At 34.2% G+C, this 18169-nt stretch overlaps 2 protein-coding genes across 2 annotated transcripts; both read right to left on the bottom strand.

Annotated features, from left to right (window-relative positions):
- Nucleotides 1-305: 305 nt before the first annotated feature.
- LOC147383702 (uncharacterized) lies at nucleotides 306-6487 on the bottom strand. Its single transcript, XM_086426466.1, has 4 exons — nucleotides 6266-6487; nucleotides 6020-6172; nucleotides 1075-1402; nucleotides 306-709 (listed from the first exon to the last, which is right to left on the bottom strand). The coding sequence occupies exons 2-4, from the start codon at nucleotides 6165-6167 to the stop codon at nucleotides 499-501; spliced, it is 687 nt and encodes a 228-aa protein (XP_086282592.1). The 5' UTR covers nucleotides 6168-6172; nucleotides 6266-6487; the 3' UTR covers nucleotides 306-498.
- An 8867-nt stretch (nucleotides 6488-15354) lies between these two features.
- On the bottom strand, nucleotides 15355-17539 carry LOC147383703 (DUF309 domain protein). The gene is made up of 2 exons (XM_086426584.1): nucleotides 16913-17539; nucleotides 15355-15766 (listed from the first exon to the last, which is right to left on the bottom strand). The coding sequence occupies exons 1-2, from the start codon at nucleotides 17472-17474 to the stop codon at nucleotides 15537-15539; spliced, it is 792 nt and encodes a 263-aa protein (XP_086282710.1). The 5' UTR covers nucleotides 17475-17539; the 3' UTR covers nucleotides 15355-15536.
- Nucleotides 17540-18169: the final 630 nt, after the last annotated feature.

The following is an 18169-nucleotide window of genomic DNA, read 5'->3' on the forward strand; positions in this document are numbered from 1 at the left end:
CAAACAGGTACCTTGCTGAGACTTGACCATCATGAGTGCCATAATTCACAAGGAAGGAGTGCTCTCCATGGGGGAAAGTCAATTGGACATGGAAAGGGGGTGCGGTGGGCAGACCACTTAAGTTTACGAGAGAACATATGCTGGTGAGGTACAGAAATGGTGCACCCTCCCCAAAGAATTGGGCGGTCCCAACTGTGGAAAGTTGAAAATTTATGATTGTGGTTAATAGTAATTCTATCTGAGAATAGGTAGTGTCTATCTATGATCTGCATTGATTGATTGATCCATTTGTGCACATGAAGAGGTTCAACAAATCAAGAATGTGGCAATATACATTTCTTTGCTCAATTACCATTTTAAGGTACAGTGGAATTATGGGTGACATACACTCTACTATTTAATCCCACTCAGAGTAATTTTCTAACTCTCATCCAAATTGTCCCATACAACTGCAAGATTCACAAAAGAAGAAGAAAAAAGAAATAAAGAAACATCCTCTTAAGGAACAATGAGCTTCCGATTGAAATCCTCAACAAAGGAATTCCCATCATGATCATGATCATGATCATGAAACAAAAGCGTCAACACTCCAACAAGACAAAGCACTGAACCCACTAAAAGCTTGTCATACCGCTCCACCCAATGAAACTTGAGTTGGCTAGCGCCGTAGAATGAGAGCGCCACCAGTGAGGTCATCACAGTTATAGTGCTGTAGATACAAGAACACACCACCAAAATAAGTCAAGTAATATGTAGGTGAGACTTGAGAGAATACAGAATGGAGAAAAAAATGGGACAATTTCTAATTTACTCTTAAGAAGCAATTTAATCCACACAATTTTGACACGACTAAATATGGTTGAGTGTGATCTATGGTGCAACCATGAAATAAGAGTCAAAAACAACCAAAAATAAAATAAAATAATCCTTCTATATCCAAGATCACACTGTCTGACAGCATCATCTCCTCTCTAAGATGACCATTTTTCAAATTTTCAATAAGTACATACAAAGTGGATCAAACGGTTAGAGACAAACAATAATCAGCAAATTAATATTAATGTGACCATTTACCTGAATAGCAGCACTATGATGGCAAGTACCATCATGGAAGAAGAGTTTCCAACAGCAAGAAAGACTGGAAGTGTGGTCGCACATGGAGACAATGCAGGAACAAGGACAAGACCTGCAACAGCCATCTTCTCCATGGGCTGGTTGTGAGCATGACTATGACCACCTTTTCCAAGCAAAAACAGCAGAACATAACTAACCCCGAGAATTATGAGAAGCAGTGAAGCAAGTTTATGCACTGTTTCTTCACCAGCAATGGTGTTTGCCATGGTGATTGCTGTTATACCAAGGAGTGACGTTGACACTACATGCAGAACTGCTCCAAATGCAGCTGCAAAAAGGAAATTACACAAATGTCAAATCTGAAAATAAAACTAACTGGGCCAAAAGATCAAGTCCAAATGTTTCAAGAACATTGATGACAGTTTGAAACTGGTCAAGTTTCTGAGTTCTACTTGGCTAACCAGTGAAAATAATTTTCAATTCATAGAAGGTTGATTGAGCTTATCATAAAAATCCCCCAACTTCCCCAGATTTGAAGTTTGCACTTGGTATTTGGATGCCTGGCCGATGTGTGGTAACTATAGAAACTAGATTTAGTTACAAAACAATCAGCAGGCTTTTGAAAGTTCATGAAAGCAACTATTGTTGTAAACATCTCAGATAAGCCTATGAAAATTAAAGCCATCTATACAATAAAACAGGATAGTTGTCCTTCCCCCACAAAGAGGGGTTGGGATTTACTGTCTCCACAATCTCGAGGATAACTTACAACTTTATTCCTTTTTTCTTCTCCCCTTTCCAAGAATACCCTTCCAACTTTATTGCCTTTCCTCTCATACCCCCTTTCCAAGATACCCTTCCAACTTTATTGCCTTTCCTCTCATACCCCCTTTCCAAGATACCCTTCAAGTAGTAGATCAAGATGGCCTATGAAGGGAAAAAAAACAAGAAAGCACAAAAAGCAACAAAGAGCTACTTCTCCGAAAGAAGCAAAGGATCTGTCTATTACAGCTTCCAGCTTCTACTTCAGGCTTCTGTGTCTGGGAGAAGCAGAAGCCCAGAGCTTGGAAGCTGCGTCTGGAAGAATCTTGTTTGTTACAGAAGCTACAAAAGTACTGGGCTTCGCACAGAAGCCTAAAAAGACTGTTTGTTTCATAGCTTTTATTTGCTAGATTTTGAAAAAATGACTAGAATGCCTTTACATGTAAAAAAACTGTAATATGCAGTATTTTGACAAAAAATTGATAATTGTTCATACAAATATAAGATAATATATAACATAAACCTGTCATCAACATGTTTTAGTTAATACATACCTTCAATCAAAGATGAAGTAAAAATTCTACTATTAAAACAGTAATCAAAATAAAAACAAACATTAAAAGTATAATATGGAGCAAAAAGCAAATATATAGCAATCAATTCTATCTAAGCAAGTATATAGCAATCATTGAACCCAAAATCAAAGTGAAGCCAAACCCATTAATAGAAGTGACCCAATTTTGCTCTATCAAAATACATGAATGCAAACAAAGCCATAAAAAGAAGGCCTAGAAAAAGTTTGATGATTTGGGTTTATTCTCTTGTTCGTATCAAATTGGTTGGATTGGTTTGATTTATAGTAAATTAGGTGAATTTTGCTTAATGGATCTTCAAATTGTTGCTTGGTTGTTATGACTTTAGGATAACAAGTGGTCGGTGGACATGTTCTGTTCTTTTCAAGTGCCATCTAATTAACCTAAAAGATCGACTCCCAGCTCATAAATTGGGTTACTAGACCTTGATTATCAAATATATCCATACAGATTATGTTCTTGTTGGTTTTTCAAGTGCACTCTTACTGGTTTTAGTGTTGTAGATTCATCACCCCACCACTTAAAAAATACTTTTTTACATAGAAGCAAAGTCTAATTCAAAGCATGGAATGCTCTTACAGCTGGTAAAAAAAGAAAAAATTCAATAAATTACACACACACGAAAAAGAAAACAATGCAAGATAACAAATGGTAAGAAAGAAAAAAACAAAATAAATATAACCATTTGATTGGGCAATGGAGACGATTTCTGGGTTGATCAAACAAGTTGAACGGTGGAAGATCAGCTCAACCTTCACTGAAAATAGAGATGGAGCTTTGATTCGGCAAGATCAAACAGACCTTAGACAGAGAGAGCAATCAGACCTTTGATAGAGGAAAACCAAAGAGAATGGGGGAGTCGATTCAAGCTGTAGCCCTAACCCCTCTCATGTCTCTAACTTTTTGTAGGGGAAAACCAAAAAGAAGAGGGTATTTTAAAAAATAGAAGAGAGCATATAGGTAATTTCCATTGAGCCGTTTTTCAGTGATGGCTTCCCGCAAGGGCTTTGGCGCAAAAGCAACCTTGGACCTGCTTCTATAAAACTCGGCTTTTTTGCTTCAAAAGAAAGTCGTGGAAGTAGAAGCTAGCCTAACAAACATGTCTAAAAGCAGCGAAAAGCTTTAAAAGCTCAAAAAGCCTGCAAAAAAAGCCGCAACAAACAAGCCCTAAGACTCTGAAATGTTACAAACAAAATCCTAACAGACTAGAAAGTCCTCGAAAAAGACCTTCTGAACTCCTTGAAGATCTTACACTCAAAAAACAAAAACCCCATAATCGACAAAAATAACTCTTGGGTTGATTGAGCCTTCCCCTCAAATGTTCTAGCATTTCTTTCCTTCCAACTTTATTGCCTTTCCTCTTCTACCCCCTTAATCCTAAAGTGGATGCTCGTGCCAGTAGACAAGGGCAACTCTAGTAACTTTTATAATACAAAACAGACACCATAAAGAAAAATGGTGTCTCTTGTGATGACTATCCAAAAATAGTAATCGTGAAGAACTACACAATAAATACATCACATGTAGCTTTGAATCAATCATCTATATTTTGCACTATAGTTGAAGCTTATCCTACTCCTCCACTCCACATGGTTAGAACCCCTAGCGTGTGCAAGTCTACAACATGGCTCAGGCATACCATTAATTAAAAATATCTCAATTTTCAACTTTAGCTCATATTAGTATCTTAATAAAATAACACCATATCTTAATATGAGTTAATATATAGTTTAGGTTCCTCACTGAGATGACCAAGGAATGAGCCAAGAGCTTTTGTTTTCAGTGGGAGTAATATAATACAGTTATCACTGTGATTATTCTTTTTGTTTGTGATGTCAACAACTTATGCGATACTACCATTTGAACCCATGGCCTTGAAGTTGCATTGCAACATGTTAACAAGGTCTAAGACTTATTCATTCAACGAATTACTAAAATAGTCTCACCAATAGAATGCCTTGTTGCTTAGGGGCACTTGTTCCTCACCTATAGGATGGGATCTTTGACTACAATGATAGATTAGAACATATAAAATTAATAAGAAATACAACAATGCTTACTGATGATTTAGATCAAGTGATACCCAAGTGTGCCACACAACAATCATCCATGTAACAAATAAATAATAATTAAAAAAAAAAAAAAAAAACAATATTGAGAAGAGAGAAGATAGGGATTTGTTAGGAATCAACATTGCACAAGTCTAGGTAGAATCAACACTACCAAGTAAAGCCTGATGGCATCAACACCACTAGTAACAAAGCTATGAAATTTCTATTAATCATCAAAATCATTGGTAGGTTCCCCCTTAAGGAACAATTGCAATCCTATAGGATAGGTACTCTTAAGATTTCACTAAGACCCTAACTCATCATCATCAAGCCTTAACCCAAAAGTTTAGGACCGGTCAAACCAATCTCATTCATCAATTCAATTCAATTCCATTTAAAGCCATGTCTTACGTTAATTCAAGACATGAGAATCTTATCACATAGCACCCTAGCAGTGACCATCAACCTCTAATTGTCTGAAAATTTTAAAACAACTAACATTAGCAACAAAATAAACTAAAGATAATTAATCTCAAAGAGGATACTATAATAAGCAAGTTGTGGGAAAGGCCCCACTTATTTCTAGCCAATGGCAGCATGGTATAAATTTTCCTGAGCTGAGATGAACTCGACTTTGTCGAGTTGGAAGACATGTACTGCCCCATACAAGTTTAGGTTAATATGTTATAAATTTATATCTCTCTTCCCAACAGTCTTGGCAATATCTTTCTTTTGGATGTCCAAATGAACCTTTTACTAAGATTATGTGACAAATTTCACTTTGGTCCCCATCGATTAGATTCCCAAGTAACCATTTTCTTTTTTACTAATTTTATTTTAAATTGATCAAAAGAAAATAAATAAAGGGTTTGTGTAGATGGTTTTGACAAATAAATAGAAGTATAATTCCTTGTTAGTTTCTAATTTGTTTTAAATTCATTTTTATTATTTAGGTTATAATTAGAAGTGCTTAAAAGTGTCCAATTTGAGTTCTAATAGGATTAGAAAGTAAATATTAAATTATAGATAATTTTTAGTATTTTAGTAGGATTCTAAGTTGTTATGATAGAGTTATCTATATAAAGAGCTTCAAATCTGAAAATTAATAATAATCAATCAATTCAATTATCTTTTCTCTCTTAATTACATTTTAGCTTTATGCTTTATTTTCTTTTAAGTTATTGTTTGTTTATCAATTGAATCTACTGATTCAAATTGATTTTGAGAGTTCTAATGAACGTAATATATTAATTCCAATTGGATCTATTGCTTCACACACTTCCGCAACCTCATAAATCAAGAGGTGAATACAAAAAAAAAAATTGTTTTTTTTTTTTAAATTATTTTGTGGTGGGGGTGGGGCAAGGATTCCTAACTAATACTACAATTTCCTACAGATGAACATGAATAATATACAGAATGAAATAGAAAATCAACTGGATGATTCTAGCATGCATGTTGTCCATCCCATTACATTGCAGATCTCATAAAAAAAAGAAAAGAGAGAAAAAAATAAGCACATAGAGAAGAAATGCTTACTGACTAGAAGAGTCCTAGAAAGCGTCCATTTCTGGGCGCGACCGACAATGGAGAACGGCAGCCAATGAGTTGGAATGAACGAGTGGAGAAGAGAAACGGTCGCGATTCCTCCAATCGTTGACAGATCTTTCGCGCTGAAACTCTCCATTTGTTCTATAAGAAAAAAAAAAATCATTAGAGATCTGATGAAAACAACGGTACAGTTTATAGGGTTTGGACTTCGGAGAGATGAATCAAACAACTTACTTCTTTGGTGGTGAAAGGGAACTAATTTTCACACCATTGGCATTGATTACTAAATACTATTTGCTATTTGCTAATGGAGAGTTAGAGAAAAGAGATCTAAAGCATTTGAAATAAAACAATTGGCAAAATCCCTGGAGAGAAACCTTCAGTTTCACTTCACCTCCACAGCCCCCTTTCACTTTCACCTCAAAAGTTAACAGGAAAACACTATCATCATCCCCCACATCAAACAGATGCTTCAGATGCTTAGTAATACCCGATCCCTATAAATACTGATAATCTGACTTAGGCACGTGGCAATTTAATCGACTTACATGATTGGACAGGCTGATGTGCTCTCCTTAAAATACAGAACTACGATTCCTCGTAAAAAAGTACAGTCTTGTATCCTAAGAAAAGCAGATCTATGATTTTCGAGCTTATCACATCAAATAAGTAGATTAATTATACTATGCACCTAAGTCAGATTACCGTGGACTCTTTTCCAAAATAAAGGATGCATGGCATTCTTCAGTGGCACCACTTAAACCTAAGCTCAATCGAAGTAGTAATCATTAACTTGAGCTCAACTCAATTCGATCATTCGGCTTTGAGCTCACTAACTCAATATCAACTAGAACTTGATCTTTTAAACTCGGGTTGAGCTCAATTTAGCTTGAGTTAAATAATTTTTGATGACAATATTAATTTTATTTTGATTATCAAATAAATTATATATCTTAAAAGAGAAATATAACATCGAAACTAAATCACTAATAAATAAAATTGTATACAACCTTCAAATTGGTCATAGAAAGAATACTTAGACAAATCATACTAAAGCAAAGCTCACATTAATAATATCCATTTTTTTTCAAACCATTGTAATAAGAAGGAATTAAATAAGAGATATACTATTGCCACACCAAATTTTAGTAATGCCATATCAACTGTGTTCAATTCTTTGGGGATTTACATATGGATTGGTGTGGCATTAGTAAAAGTTGGTGGGTAGTAACAACTCTCTTAAATAAAGGGACCTGCCAATTGCACATCACCTAGTATATAGATTGCACTCCTAATTACATATAATAAAAAAAACTCATTTCAACTTCTTTTTATTTTTCAAATTTTCATTGAACCCTTCTTGCTACTCTATTAAGAAGGAATTTTACTCTAATACCAAAGATAAAGAATCCATCGTAAGCAAGAGCTCCTACAAATTTTACACCAAATTTGCCATTAGTAGAAACATGAAAATTGAATTAAAAGTTTGCAAAGCTTCAGCGATGAGATTCCTCTTTGATTTTCAAGTAGAAAAAAAGCGATGCAAGTTTTTATTTTCGGAATGCAATGGTAATAGTGGAGTTTATGTGGTTTTTTCAAAATGATAAAGTGCAATTGGTACTGAGTGACATGCAACTAGTCGGTCCCTAAATAAAAAGTCGATGTAGGAAGAAATAATTTAAAATATATATAACTAGGATAAACTTTTTTATATATTAGTATATAACATCGAGTTCGTGTTGAGTTGGATTGCCCGATACCTCAACCCGAATTGAGGTCAAGTTGAAGTATTTTAACCCAGACTAACTCATCTTCTACATAATTCAGCCCAGATTCGTCTATTAATTGGGTTGAGCTCAGGTTGAGTTTGGGTCTGCCCACCCAGATTGCAGCCCTTACTTTAACCATTGTAAGTTTCTAAGCTATCAAATGTTTAAATTCATCATACATAGATTAAGATACACAAGATATGAATCCCTTTAAATATATTTATTCAAACTCTGCTACTTAGCCATGTGTTTTCTTAGTATGTTTGTTCAAATAAATTCCCAACTTACTTTTGTACAAAAACTAATAAGTATTTTCAACGATATCTGAGGTGAATTTGTGGTACATCAAGGGCTATGGTAACTATAGACGCTCCATTTTTGTCTAAGTTGAGTTCGAGAGTATTAAAAACTTTTCAAAAATGAACCTGATCTAAGGAATTTTTCAAAAAATTTGAAAACCCAACTTTCGAGAAATGAGATGGTCCGAAGGACATTTTCAGAGGAATTTTTAAGCATGGCCGAACCTTACCTTTGGTCTGGTTATTTAATCCTAAACTGACCTTACCCATGTCAAAGGCAATTTTTGGTATGATCGAACCTAAAGTTCAAGCAAACTTAATTTTTGCTAAACTATCCATGTGTGCTTGAATTTTATTAGGAAAAATGACCCCCTAACCCCCTTTTTTAGGAATTTTTTCCTCAAGAAATCTCTCATTTTTACTCTTTTACCCCTTTTCAACTTTCCAATAAACTCCACCAATTTGGTCTTCTCGTAATTTTTCAAATATCTTAATAAAGACTTTGTCTTGCTTGGTCCATATCCAAGGATAATTACCTTCTTTCCCACTTTTACTCATATGATATTCTTCAATATTCTAAGAGTTTTCATGGAATTCAATGTAAATTGACTATCTTCTAAAATCAATGATCATTTTTGTCCACCCTAGAGAATTCTCTAGAATCTGGGCCTAATGACCCTTTAATCCCTAGTTCATTAGAAATTCTATTAAGGGAAGTGACCAAAGAGGTCAAAAACTTATCATCTAATTACATGTCATTTTGATTGATTTCCTCATAATTGATTCAAATCCAAAGTCTTAAGACCACTTTACCCCTCCCAAAGAATTTTCTAGAAATCATTGGATTTTTACTAATCTATCCCTTGTGTAGATACGTGGATTTCGAAATCTTTGAGGATGTTTGAGCCCATCTACATGGATTTAGGAGTCGTCTCATTCAATTAAAGTATGAATGGATACTAAAAAAGGAATTTTTTTTAATTTTATTTTTTGTTTGTAGTGACTAACATATCTAAAAAATAAGGAAAAATAGTCTACTTAAAAATTTAAGATAAAGAGGTTCAATTGAAAGACAAGGAAGGTGTTAGGCACATTGTCCCTCCCATCCTAAGATGATTACCAATATATTGATTATAGGTAAAGATTAGAAACTTTTTTTAGATTTTAAAAATAAAGAAAATTATAGAGAAAATTAAAAGGTGAAAGAACTATAGTCTAACTTTAAAAAATTAAGAATTTGAATTAATAAGCAAGCTAAAATATAAATGTTACTTATTAGAATTTTTGTAAACTTAGGATTTTGGTGGAAATCTATATAGATTTCACTTTCTTAGATCCCTATTTTAGAGGGTTATGTGCTCACTTGGGAGCATCTTTTTATTGATTTAGCTCTTAGGAGGTATTCATGAGTTGAATACCACTATAAAAATATTAGGGACCTTATGCATGAGTTGTGTCCTCTTTGAGACTATTTTTTGTTAGCTTAAAGAGTTAGGAGTAAATCTAGGAAGATTTCTACCTTTAACCCATAGTCATTTTAGATAAGTATATTGCGATATTTGTACACATAGTATATACTTGTAATGGACTTAGAAAAAGAAGATTATCTCTAAGGAGGGATTACTCTATCTTAAGTCATTAGGAAAGAAAGTAATAAAATCTCTATTCTAAGAATTTTGATTTGCAAGGAAAGAAAATCACATCTAATATAGGAATAAAAACTTGTAAAGAAAGTAAATAAACAATAACTAACTACTTTAATGCTCTTGATGAGAGCTTCTAAGACGAGATTACTTCTAGGAGGTTTTAGTTTCTACCTCCAAGCTTCAAAATAAAACAAACTAAAATATACATTGCTTAAACAAAGAAATCATAAACATAAACTAGCTTAAATATAAATAGGTCAATAGGTAAAAGACGGAGGTTTAGAGGAGGATAACATGGGAAAAATCTGAAAATTATAACTACATCCCACGTTGGCCTCTTTTTCTTTTTCTTCTTGGTTAAAAGTTTATTGGGTAATTGGGAAGAGATTTGATCAAAGTTTTGGTAGGCTAAAGGGTTTTGAGGAAAGACTTAGACATAATTTTAGATTACTTGAGCTCTTCTTTTTTTTCGTCTTGGATGGGGGTCCTATTTATAGGGTTTTGGGAGATCCTTGGGGATAAACTTATCTTAAATCTTAGGGTTCTCAATATTTTCAATAGAAGCTTAATAAAAATCCAAATTACCTATCCTCTCATTTGTCTGGACGGTCTTTCACTCACTTATAAATCTCACCAATCATAATAATTAAGAGGATAAGATATTGTAAAAGCAACAAGTTCTAGAGAATTTTATGAAAGGATTAAAAATGTCTTAAGAGACTGGCTTTAGGTCAATCAAAAAGGAATTGGATTAGATGACATGTCAATATGAATTTAGATTTTGGACATTAAGATCATCTAGCCTAGCTAACTCTCTAAGAACCTAGGGTTAAGAGTGTCTTTGCTCACATGTTCTACAAAATTCTAACGATTGGTCAAAATTATCAAAACCTCTGAAACTTGATTAATTTACATTAACCTTCTAAGATTGAGGATAGACTTAAGGGGCATAAGGGTAATTTACCTAACTTTGATTCTAACAAGATAAGGTTATGATAGTAATTATACTCATGTAGGGGCCACTTTGACCAATGAGTCTTTGTTAGAATAAATAACTAATTATAAGAAAATCAAAGTGATGGGATTATTGGACAATTAAAGGAATGACAAAAAAGTAAAAAGTGAGGGATTTCTTAGGAAAAATTTATTAAGAAGGGGGTTTAAAAGGCTAATTATCCCTGATAAAATTCAAGCTCACATGGACTTGTAACTGCCTAATAGAATTGTTCTTGGGTGAATCAAGGCTTGAATAAAAATAAGTCTGGTCGTGGGTCACACTTGGACTAGGTAAAAAATGCTCCTAACCATAGGTCACCCTTGGCCAGGCAAAAAATAAGCGAGGCCAAGGTTGAGGTATGGCCATGCTTAAATTTGAGCTTGGCCAAGGTTGATGTATGGCCAAGCTTAAATCCAAAGTTTGAAAAATGGCCTTCAGGCCTTATAGTTATTTGAAAATTGGGTCTTTGAATCCTTTTGAAATACACATTGGGTCAAGTCCTTTCTCAGAAGATTTTTGGTACTCTCGAGCTCAGCCTAGGTAAAAATGAAGTGTCTACACCTTAATCATTATGATTGGTGAAACTCATAGGTGAGTGAAAAACCATCAAAACCAAGGGGAAGATTAGTAATTATGATTTTTCATAAAGATTTTAGTGAAATTATTGAGAACTTGAAGATTTATGACCAATTTATCCCCAAGGATTTTCCAAAATCTTATAAATAAAAGACATTTCCAAGGCAAATGAAGGAGCTCATTTAGTGACTCAAAATTTAGCCCAAAAATCTCCCTAATCTCTTTAGCCTCCCATGCTCTCAAACCCCTAGAAGAAAAATCTAAGAAGAAGAAGAAGTAAGAGGAAAAAGAATACTAAGGTGGGGTGAAACCCTCCATTTTCCCCATTTAACCTTATCTTTTTCTTTTTATTTTAAGCACTTTCATAAATCTTTAGTCTAGAGGCTTATGGAAAGGAAGTAATTCCTCTTTGATGTAATCTCTCCCAATAAGTCCTCAATAAATTTTTTGAAAACATTATATTAAGATGCTTTAATTTCATTTACTTTATGCAATTTAAATTTCATAGTGTAGATGCTTTACTTTTTTTTTAATTACTTTTCTTGCACTTTAAATTTCCTAGAGTAATAGTTCTTTATTTTATTTTTCCTTAGATGATAATAAAGTTAGAGAGTAAACCCTCTTGAGAAGTAATCTTTTCTTGTTAAGTCTATCCCGTACATACACTTTGCACACACCTACTTTAAAAATGATTACAAACAAGAATATAAGTCCCTATGACCATATATTCAACTTTTAGAGCCAACAAAAATAGTTAAAAAATGAACAAAAATTTTATGCATAATTTTTGGTTTCATTATGTTTTTGTTCAATCCATGAACATCACTTAAGGACCAAACTGACAAATAAAGTATTCTTAGAGAGCCTATAAACTTGTTTTGAAGCTTTAGGACGTTAAATGTTGAAATCAATGTGGATTTTCGTCAAAGTTCTAGGCTAAAAAAAAAATCCAGCAAGCATACACTTTGATGTATAGCTCGTTCATTAACTTAATTTTTCTAGTTTGTAAATTGAACTATAACTCTTTTATTTTTTAATTCTTCTCTATAATTTTTTCTACCTTCAAAACCTAAAAAATGAGTTTCTAATTTCACCTTTGGTCAATCTATTGGTAACCACCTTAAAATGGGAGGGACAAGATGCCTAACACCTTCCTTACCCCTCAATTGAACCTCCTAACCTTAAATTTTCTAGGTAGACCTTTCCCCTCTTATCTTTGGATATGTGAGTCACTATAAGTCAAGAAAAATAAAATTTCAAAACTCTTTTATGGTGTCCATTCACACTTTAATTGAATGGTAGCGACTCATAAATCCGTGTAGATAAGCTCAAACTCCCAAAGGTTTCAAAGCCCACGTATTTACAATAACCACACAAGTATATACACTTTGGGCCAGGCCAGACTGAGTTTTGAGTCATAGGACACGCCAATGGGTCCATATTTGGGGTTCATCCAATAACAAAAAGGTTCTTTTTGAACAAAATATCGACACATTATTTCTTAAAATACCATTTAAGTCCTAATATTTTAATTCTATCACATGGTATTGATCCCTGGTGTAACCATTGGAAAATTGGGAACATATCCTTTTTATCATATTTTCTTCTAGCCTTGTGTAACACTTTTTCTATAGTTGAGAGAAAATAACACCACAACACTCTTGAAATTCATGCTTTAGATCAAATTTAAGGAGGTGGGGGTGGCTAGGTGGGTGGGAGGCGCTTTTTTAGGCCTAGTGGAGAGCTTTGAAAATCGATAACCACTAAACTCTCTAATTTTTATTTGTTTCAATTTAAGTTTCCAAAATATGGAACATTTGAACTTTGGGTATCTCTTTGGAACTTCCCAAAAATATTAAGGAATCCATTTTTATTATATTTGTTTCATTAATGTTTTCAGAGTTTAATTCTTACTATTTTGTTATAAGGAGTCTTGGCCATGGTTTTAAAACTTGTTATGACATCTCATCTCGTCCATGAACAAGACCAAGTCTTCTCGGACGAATTTTTCGATACGTTTGAGCCGTCTTGTTCAACAATGAGAAAAATGAATTGTGATTTTAAATCTCATCTGATACGTTTGACTTGTCTGTCTGTCTCGTTGGTGGATGATACCAAGAAGTATCAGACGAGTTGTCTTGGTCTCGGACGAGATTTAAAACCATAGTTTTGGCTGAGTACTTCAGTGAAAATACTACTAAATTGTGTGATTTAGTACAACTAACAAAAGAGAGTTTTTTGTAAGTAGGTGATGAGTTGGCTGAGAACCTTCTTGGAGGAAGCAGATCCTCTATAGCACTCTCTCCACTAATGAGAAAGCCATAGTATGAAAAAGAATAATGATTTTCTGATGCCCACTTTGACATACACCCCCACCACAGAATCGTAGATCATTTTCATCGGGATACTTAGAATCATAAATCTTTTTTCTTGTGTTCCCGAGGCAAATGATCTACAGTTCTATGATGGGGGTGTATGTCAGAGAGGGGACGTTAGATATCATGACTCTATGAAAAACTAACATCACAACTATCTTGTGATCATGGTTTTGATCTAATTTAAAAAAAAAAAATTCAAAAAAGAAGTTATTTTTTGCTAGATCCACGCCTTTAAAAATGAACGGCTATTGAACTCTCAATTTTTTCAGGTTGGGTTTTTATCATATTGCTGATGTGGCACTCTTTCAACCGTCTAAACATTGCTACAGGATAGTTGTGCTACTGAGGATCCACTTCCTTTCTTAGAAAGCAAGGTAGGATATTGCGCTTGGAATCAATAGCGACGTCCACTACAATTGCGAAGATTGTCATGATGGACCTATTATGCACCTTTATGTTAGTTTCTCATACTTTCTCGCACATTCAATTCGCCCATGGTTGCTCTACTAGGGTAAGTCTAGAACCAAACCGAGGTTATAGATTGAAAACATGGTTTTAAAACTAAATGAGTAAGATTCATTTTGATTTGAGTGAGTTGAGTTTTGTGTTTTCAAACAGTGACTAATAAGTATTTCTTGGATCTTATTGCTCAAAACTTGCTGAATTCGGATGTGATACTGAGGTTTATAAGACATCGAAAGGAAATTGACGATTTTTACATTTTGTTGCTGTTGTACATGAATGTCTATTGTAATAGAATTTGGTTAGTATTTGGTTTTCAGGTATAGGATTACTATAGTGAAATAATCAAAAATGGAAACAAGAGTTTCACGGTTTGGATGTTTGAGAGAGTTATAATAGAAATCCTGCACTGTAATTTCTTTCTCAAGAATAATGAATCGCATTCATCTCATCCATGGACGTAAGTATTTCCAAATCACTTTAAATCTTGCTATGTTTTGTGTAATTTTTTTTTTCCTTTATCTTTGTCGCTTTCATTATTGAACTTGAGAAGATGTTGGCTGTCATTTCGAGGTGGGACATCCCATTGTTGAATTATCTAATCAAGATTTACCTATTGTTTTATTTTAAATTGTGAAGCAATGAAACATAATTTGATAGATTTGCAAATTTTACAGCTGATATTATAAAACAATAGAGCAACAAACTTCATTTATTTACCCTTTTTTTTTTTGTTTTTTTGGGTGGGGGTGGGAGGGGCTTATGACCATTTAATATAGTTAAGAATAATGATGAATGCATGTGGTCTTTCTACGTGGCTGATGTGGCGAGGGTAGAGAACCGCACATCTTTTTCCTGTGCATCCCGATGAAAATGATCTATGGTTCTGTGTCCTTGCCACGTCAGCCGCATACTCAACCATGTGCATTCATCACTATTCTATAGTTAATTAGGTTTCCTACTTACACCATCTCTACAAAAAAAAAAAAAAAAAGAGTAATGCTGGCATGGGGTGACAATGGGATTTACTGCGATTCTCACATTTCTGACGTGGAGGTGCATACAAAACCATAGATGATTTTTACTCATATCTTGAGGAAACAATCTATGGTTTTCACATCAACGCAGAGAAAAAACAAAGTCCCCACAGGATTTTCCAAATAAATTATATATAAAAAAAAAAAAAAGATGCTCACTTACTCTCAATAAACGTTATTTTCTTTCTTGGTTTTTCTTTCCTTTTCTATAAAAGAGAAGTCTTATCATTCATGATAAAAACAAGTGCCCCACTCCTAATATAGTATAAGCTAGCTAAATGTCCCTCAAACTCCAGTAGATTATACAAAATACAAGCACCTTGTTTGCCAATAAAACCAAGTCAGTTGTACTCACAGGCCATGAGATGTTCTTCTGTTGCATGAAGAGTAGGAACCTTGGTTCTAGCAGGTTTATCTGAGCTGTAAGAGTTCTCAACATAGAAAACTATGTACAAAATTCCATTAGGGTCAGTCTCTAAATGGTATAAATGCTTCCCAGCAGCAAAGGTACCAAGTAATTGGTATGATCGATGATCTGATCCATCCATTGTTAGGCATAAATCATCAGTACCTGTGAAACCCCACCCCACAAAATTAGATGCAGATAATCAAAGAATCTAGGATTCTTTTTTACAAGCACTATGCCCCCACATGGACCCTGTTCACTCATTTTATGAGTACTAAGAGTAGTCTCATGGACTAGATGGCTACAATCATCCAGTCTGGCTGATTTTTCACATAAAATATATGACTGAAGAAGTAAAAGTTTTTGACATAACGTGAATTACCATTTTGTGAGTTGAATTTGAAAAATTTACGGCTCACGGTTCATTTTAATTACCAAAACATGAACAATAACAAAAATTCAGAGGTTTAGTCACTTTAAAACCTTCAAATTTGTTACCATTCACATTTTGGTAATTTAAATGAACAGTGAGCCGAAATGGAAAACTCGTCAAAAGTTAATCACTTATTCGTAAATATCCATTGAATATTGTGTTTGTGTCCTCGGAAAGTTAGAGACGTGTCAACTTATAGTGCATGGACTTTTCTCGAAAACTATCAAATTCCAACACTCCACGGAATCTAGTGGGACAATGTTGATTTTTTAAAGTTTCCTATACAATAATTTAGTAAGTGTTTATCATAAATTATGGGTGAGCAGTCCATTATAAATAGAGATGTGGCCTTAATATCAGGAGAAGAAAATAGTGATTGTTCTTATTGTGATCCGTGAAAAACTTTGAAGTGAGCAGGCCGCTTCAAAATTTGAAGGAACCCTCTCCATGGGATCTCATGTGGCATTTCCAAGGAAGTATTTTAAATTTTGGCAGAAATGTAAGTAGTAAGGGTGTCAATGGGTTGGTTCCGGTTCGGTTCCTATGAATGTAAGAACCATAATCACTATATTTTATCAGTTTCGGTTCTGATTCCAATTTTAAAATAAGTGGAATCGAAATCAAAACCGAAACTGTCAAAATGAGGGTTCCTTAGTCTTTTGAAGCAGGCTGCCCATTTCAAAGTCGGAGTCTTCTGACCCATGGGCGAACCACATAAATTCTTATTTTTCGCGTGTTTATTCGTATGGGGATGTGCAGTTGTGTATCCCAAGGAAAAAGAAGCATGATTCCATGTGAAGATTTTCTAATTAGAAAATCAAGACTCATGTTCAACCAAAACGAGTGAAAATAAAACAGGGTGGGTGAATTAGACTCACATGCTGCTAGTTCCAATTGTGTTTGATAAATAAAATCCAGAGAAGCAGAAATCTGTTGCTCGAATTCATGAAAAGGTCCGCTATCGAAATTCATCTTCCGTAGCTTACACAGTCCTTCTCCCAACTCCATCATCGCTCCTCGATGGTTCTGATTAAAGAGATGATGAAATCCAACGGCGCACTGTAAAATTCCATGAATGAGTGTTCTTCTAGGTTCTTCTGCTTCGTTCCAAAGATCTTCGAGGAAGTCGTGACACCTGTGATAATCTCTGTTATTAAACAGAAACACCGCTGCATTGAAGCAACAATCATGATCAGATTCATTGTCTTCCTCAAAGAAATCTTCACTTCCTGAAAACCGATATGAGAGATTATTATTATTGTGATATTTGTTGAAATCTTGTTTGTAAATATGTATATTTCGAGAACCAAAAGAGAATGATTGTGGACGAGAATTTTGTGGTTTTAAAAGGATTTTTGAAGAATAATAAAATGAAGATGGAAGTTGCAGACCAATGGATGAAAACGCCATTGATAAATGATAAGGGAGTAGTAGGGTCATTGATCAAGTCTAGTGGTTACTACTGCTTAGCTATAGTGCCTATTGGGTAAGGTTGCAAAACGCCAACAAGAGTTGAGTATATGGTGGGGACAAAATATTTAGGGGTGATTTCATGGTTTTAAAACTCAGTTTCGCGTCGTGTCTCGTCTTGTCTAGGCCCAATACCGAATCGTCTCGGATGAGTTTTCTGATACGTTTGAGACGTCTCGTTCGAAAAATCAAAAAATTGAACGTGAGGTATTAAATCTTGGTAAAAACAGTGACTTGTGAGTTAGTCTCATTCAACTCCAATACTGAGTTAATTTGAGTGATATGTCTCGGTCTCGGACGAGTTTTAAAATCATGGGTGATTTTCTTGAATCTTAGAGATACCCCTATATTTTCAAACTTTGATGACATAGCCATTGACCTTGGTCTTCTCTAATAAATTAATGACATGACCAAAATACCCTTAACTTCGACGTTAAAAACTCTCCAAGGTCATCTTCAATCTTTTAAGAGACATTCTAACACTACACTAATGTGGCAATGTGTACATAACCATAGATTTATTTCCTCGAGATACATGGGAAAAAATCTACAATTACATGTACACTCCCCACATCAACGACAATATTGTCGTAGGAAGTTAGTCTAGGATTTTTTTATTTTTAATCTCATCTTCAATTATAATGTTCAATGCCATAAAGGATTAA

The sequence above is a fragment of the Akebia trifoliata genome, chromosome 15 (assembly GCF_017979445.1).
Source record: "Akebia trifoliata isolate Shusen 1 chromosome 15, ASM1797944v1, whole genome shotgun sequence".
Lineage (NCBI taxonomy): Eukaryota > Viridiplantae > Streptophyta > Magnoliopsida > Ranunculales > Lardizabalaceae > Akebia > Akebia trifoliata.

Coding starts and splice junctions, on each gene's coding strand:
- LOC147383702 (XM_086426466.1), bottom strand. CDS start 6,167: ATGGAGAGTTTCAGCGCGAAAGATCTGTCAACGATTGGAGGAATCGCG. Junction 1,403..6,019: donor TTCTAGGACTCTTCTAGTCA/GTAAGCATTTCT, acceptor TCCTTTTTGCAG/CTGCATTTGGAGCAGTTCTG. Junction 710..1,074: donor ATCATAGTGCTGCTATTCAG/GTAAATGGTCAC, acceptor TTGTATCTACAG/CACTATAACTGTGATGACCT.
- LOC147383703 (XM_086426584.1), bottom strand. CDS start 17,474: ATGACCCTACTACTCCCTTATCATTTATCAATGGCGTTTTCATCCATT. Junction 15,767..16,912: donor ACAATTGGAACTAGCAGCAT/GTGAGTCTAATT, acceptor GGGGTTTCACAG/GTACTGATGATTTATGCCTA.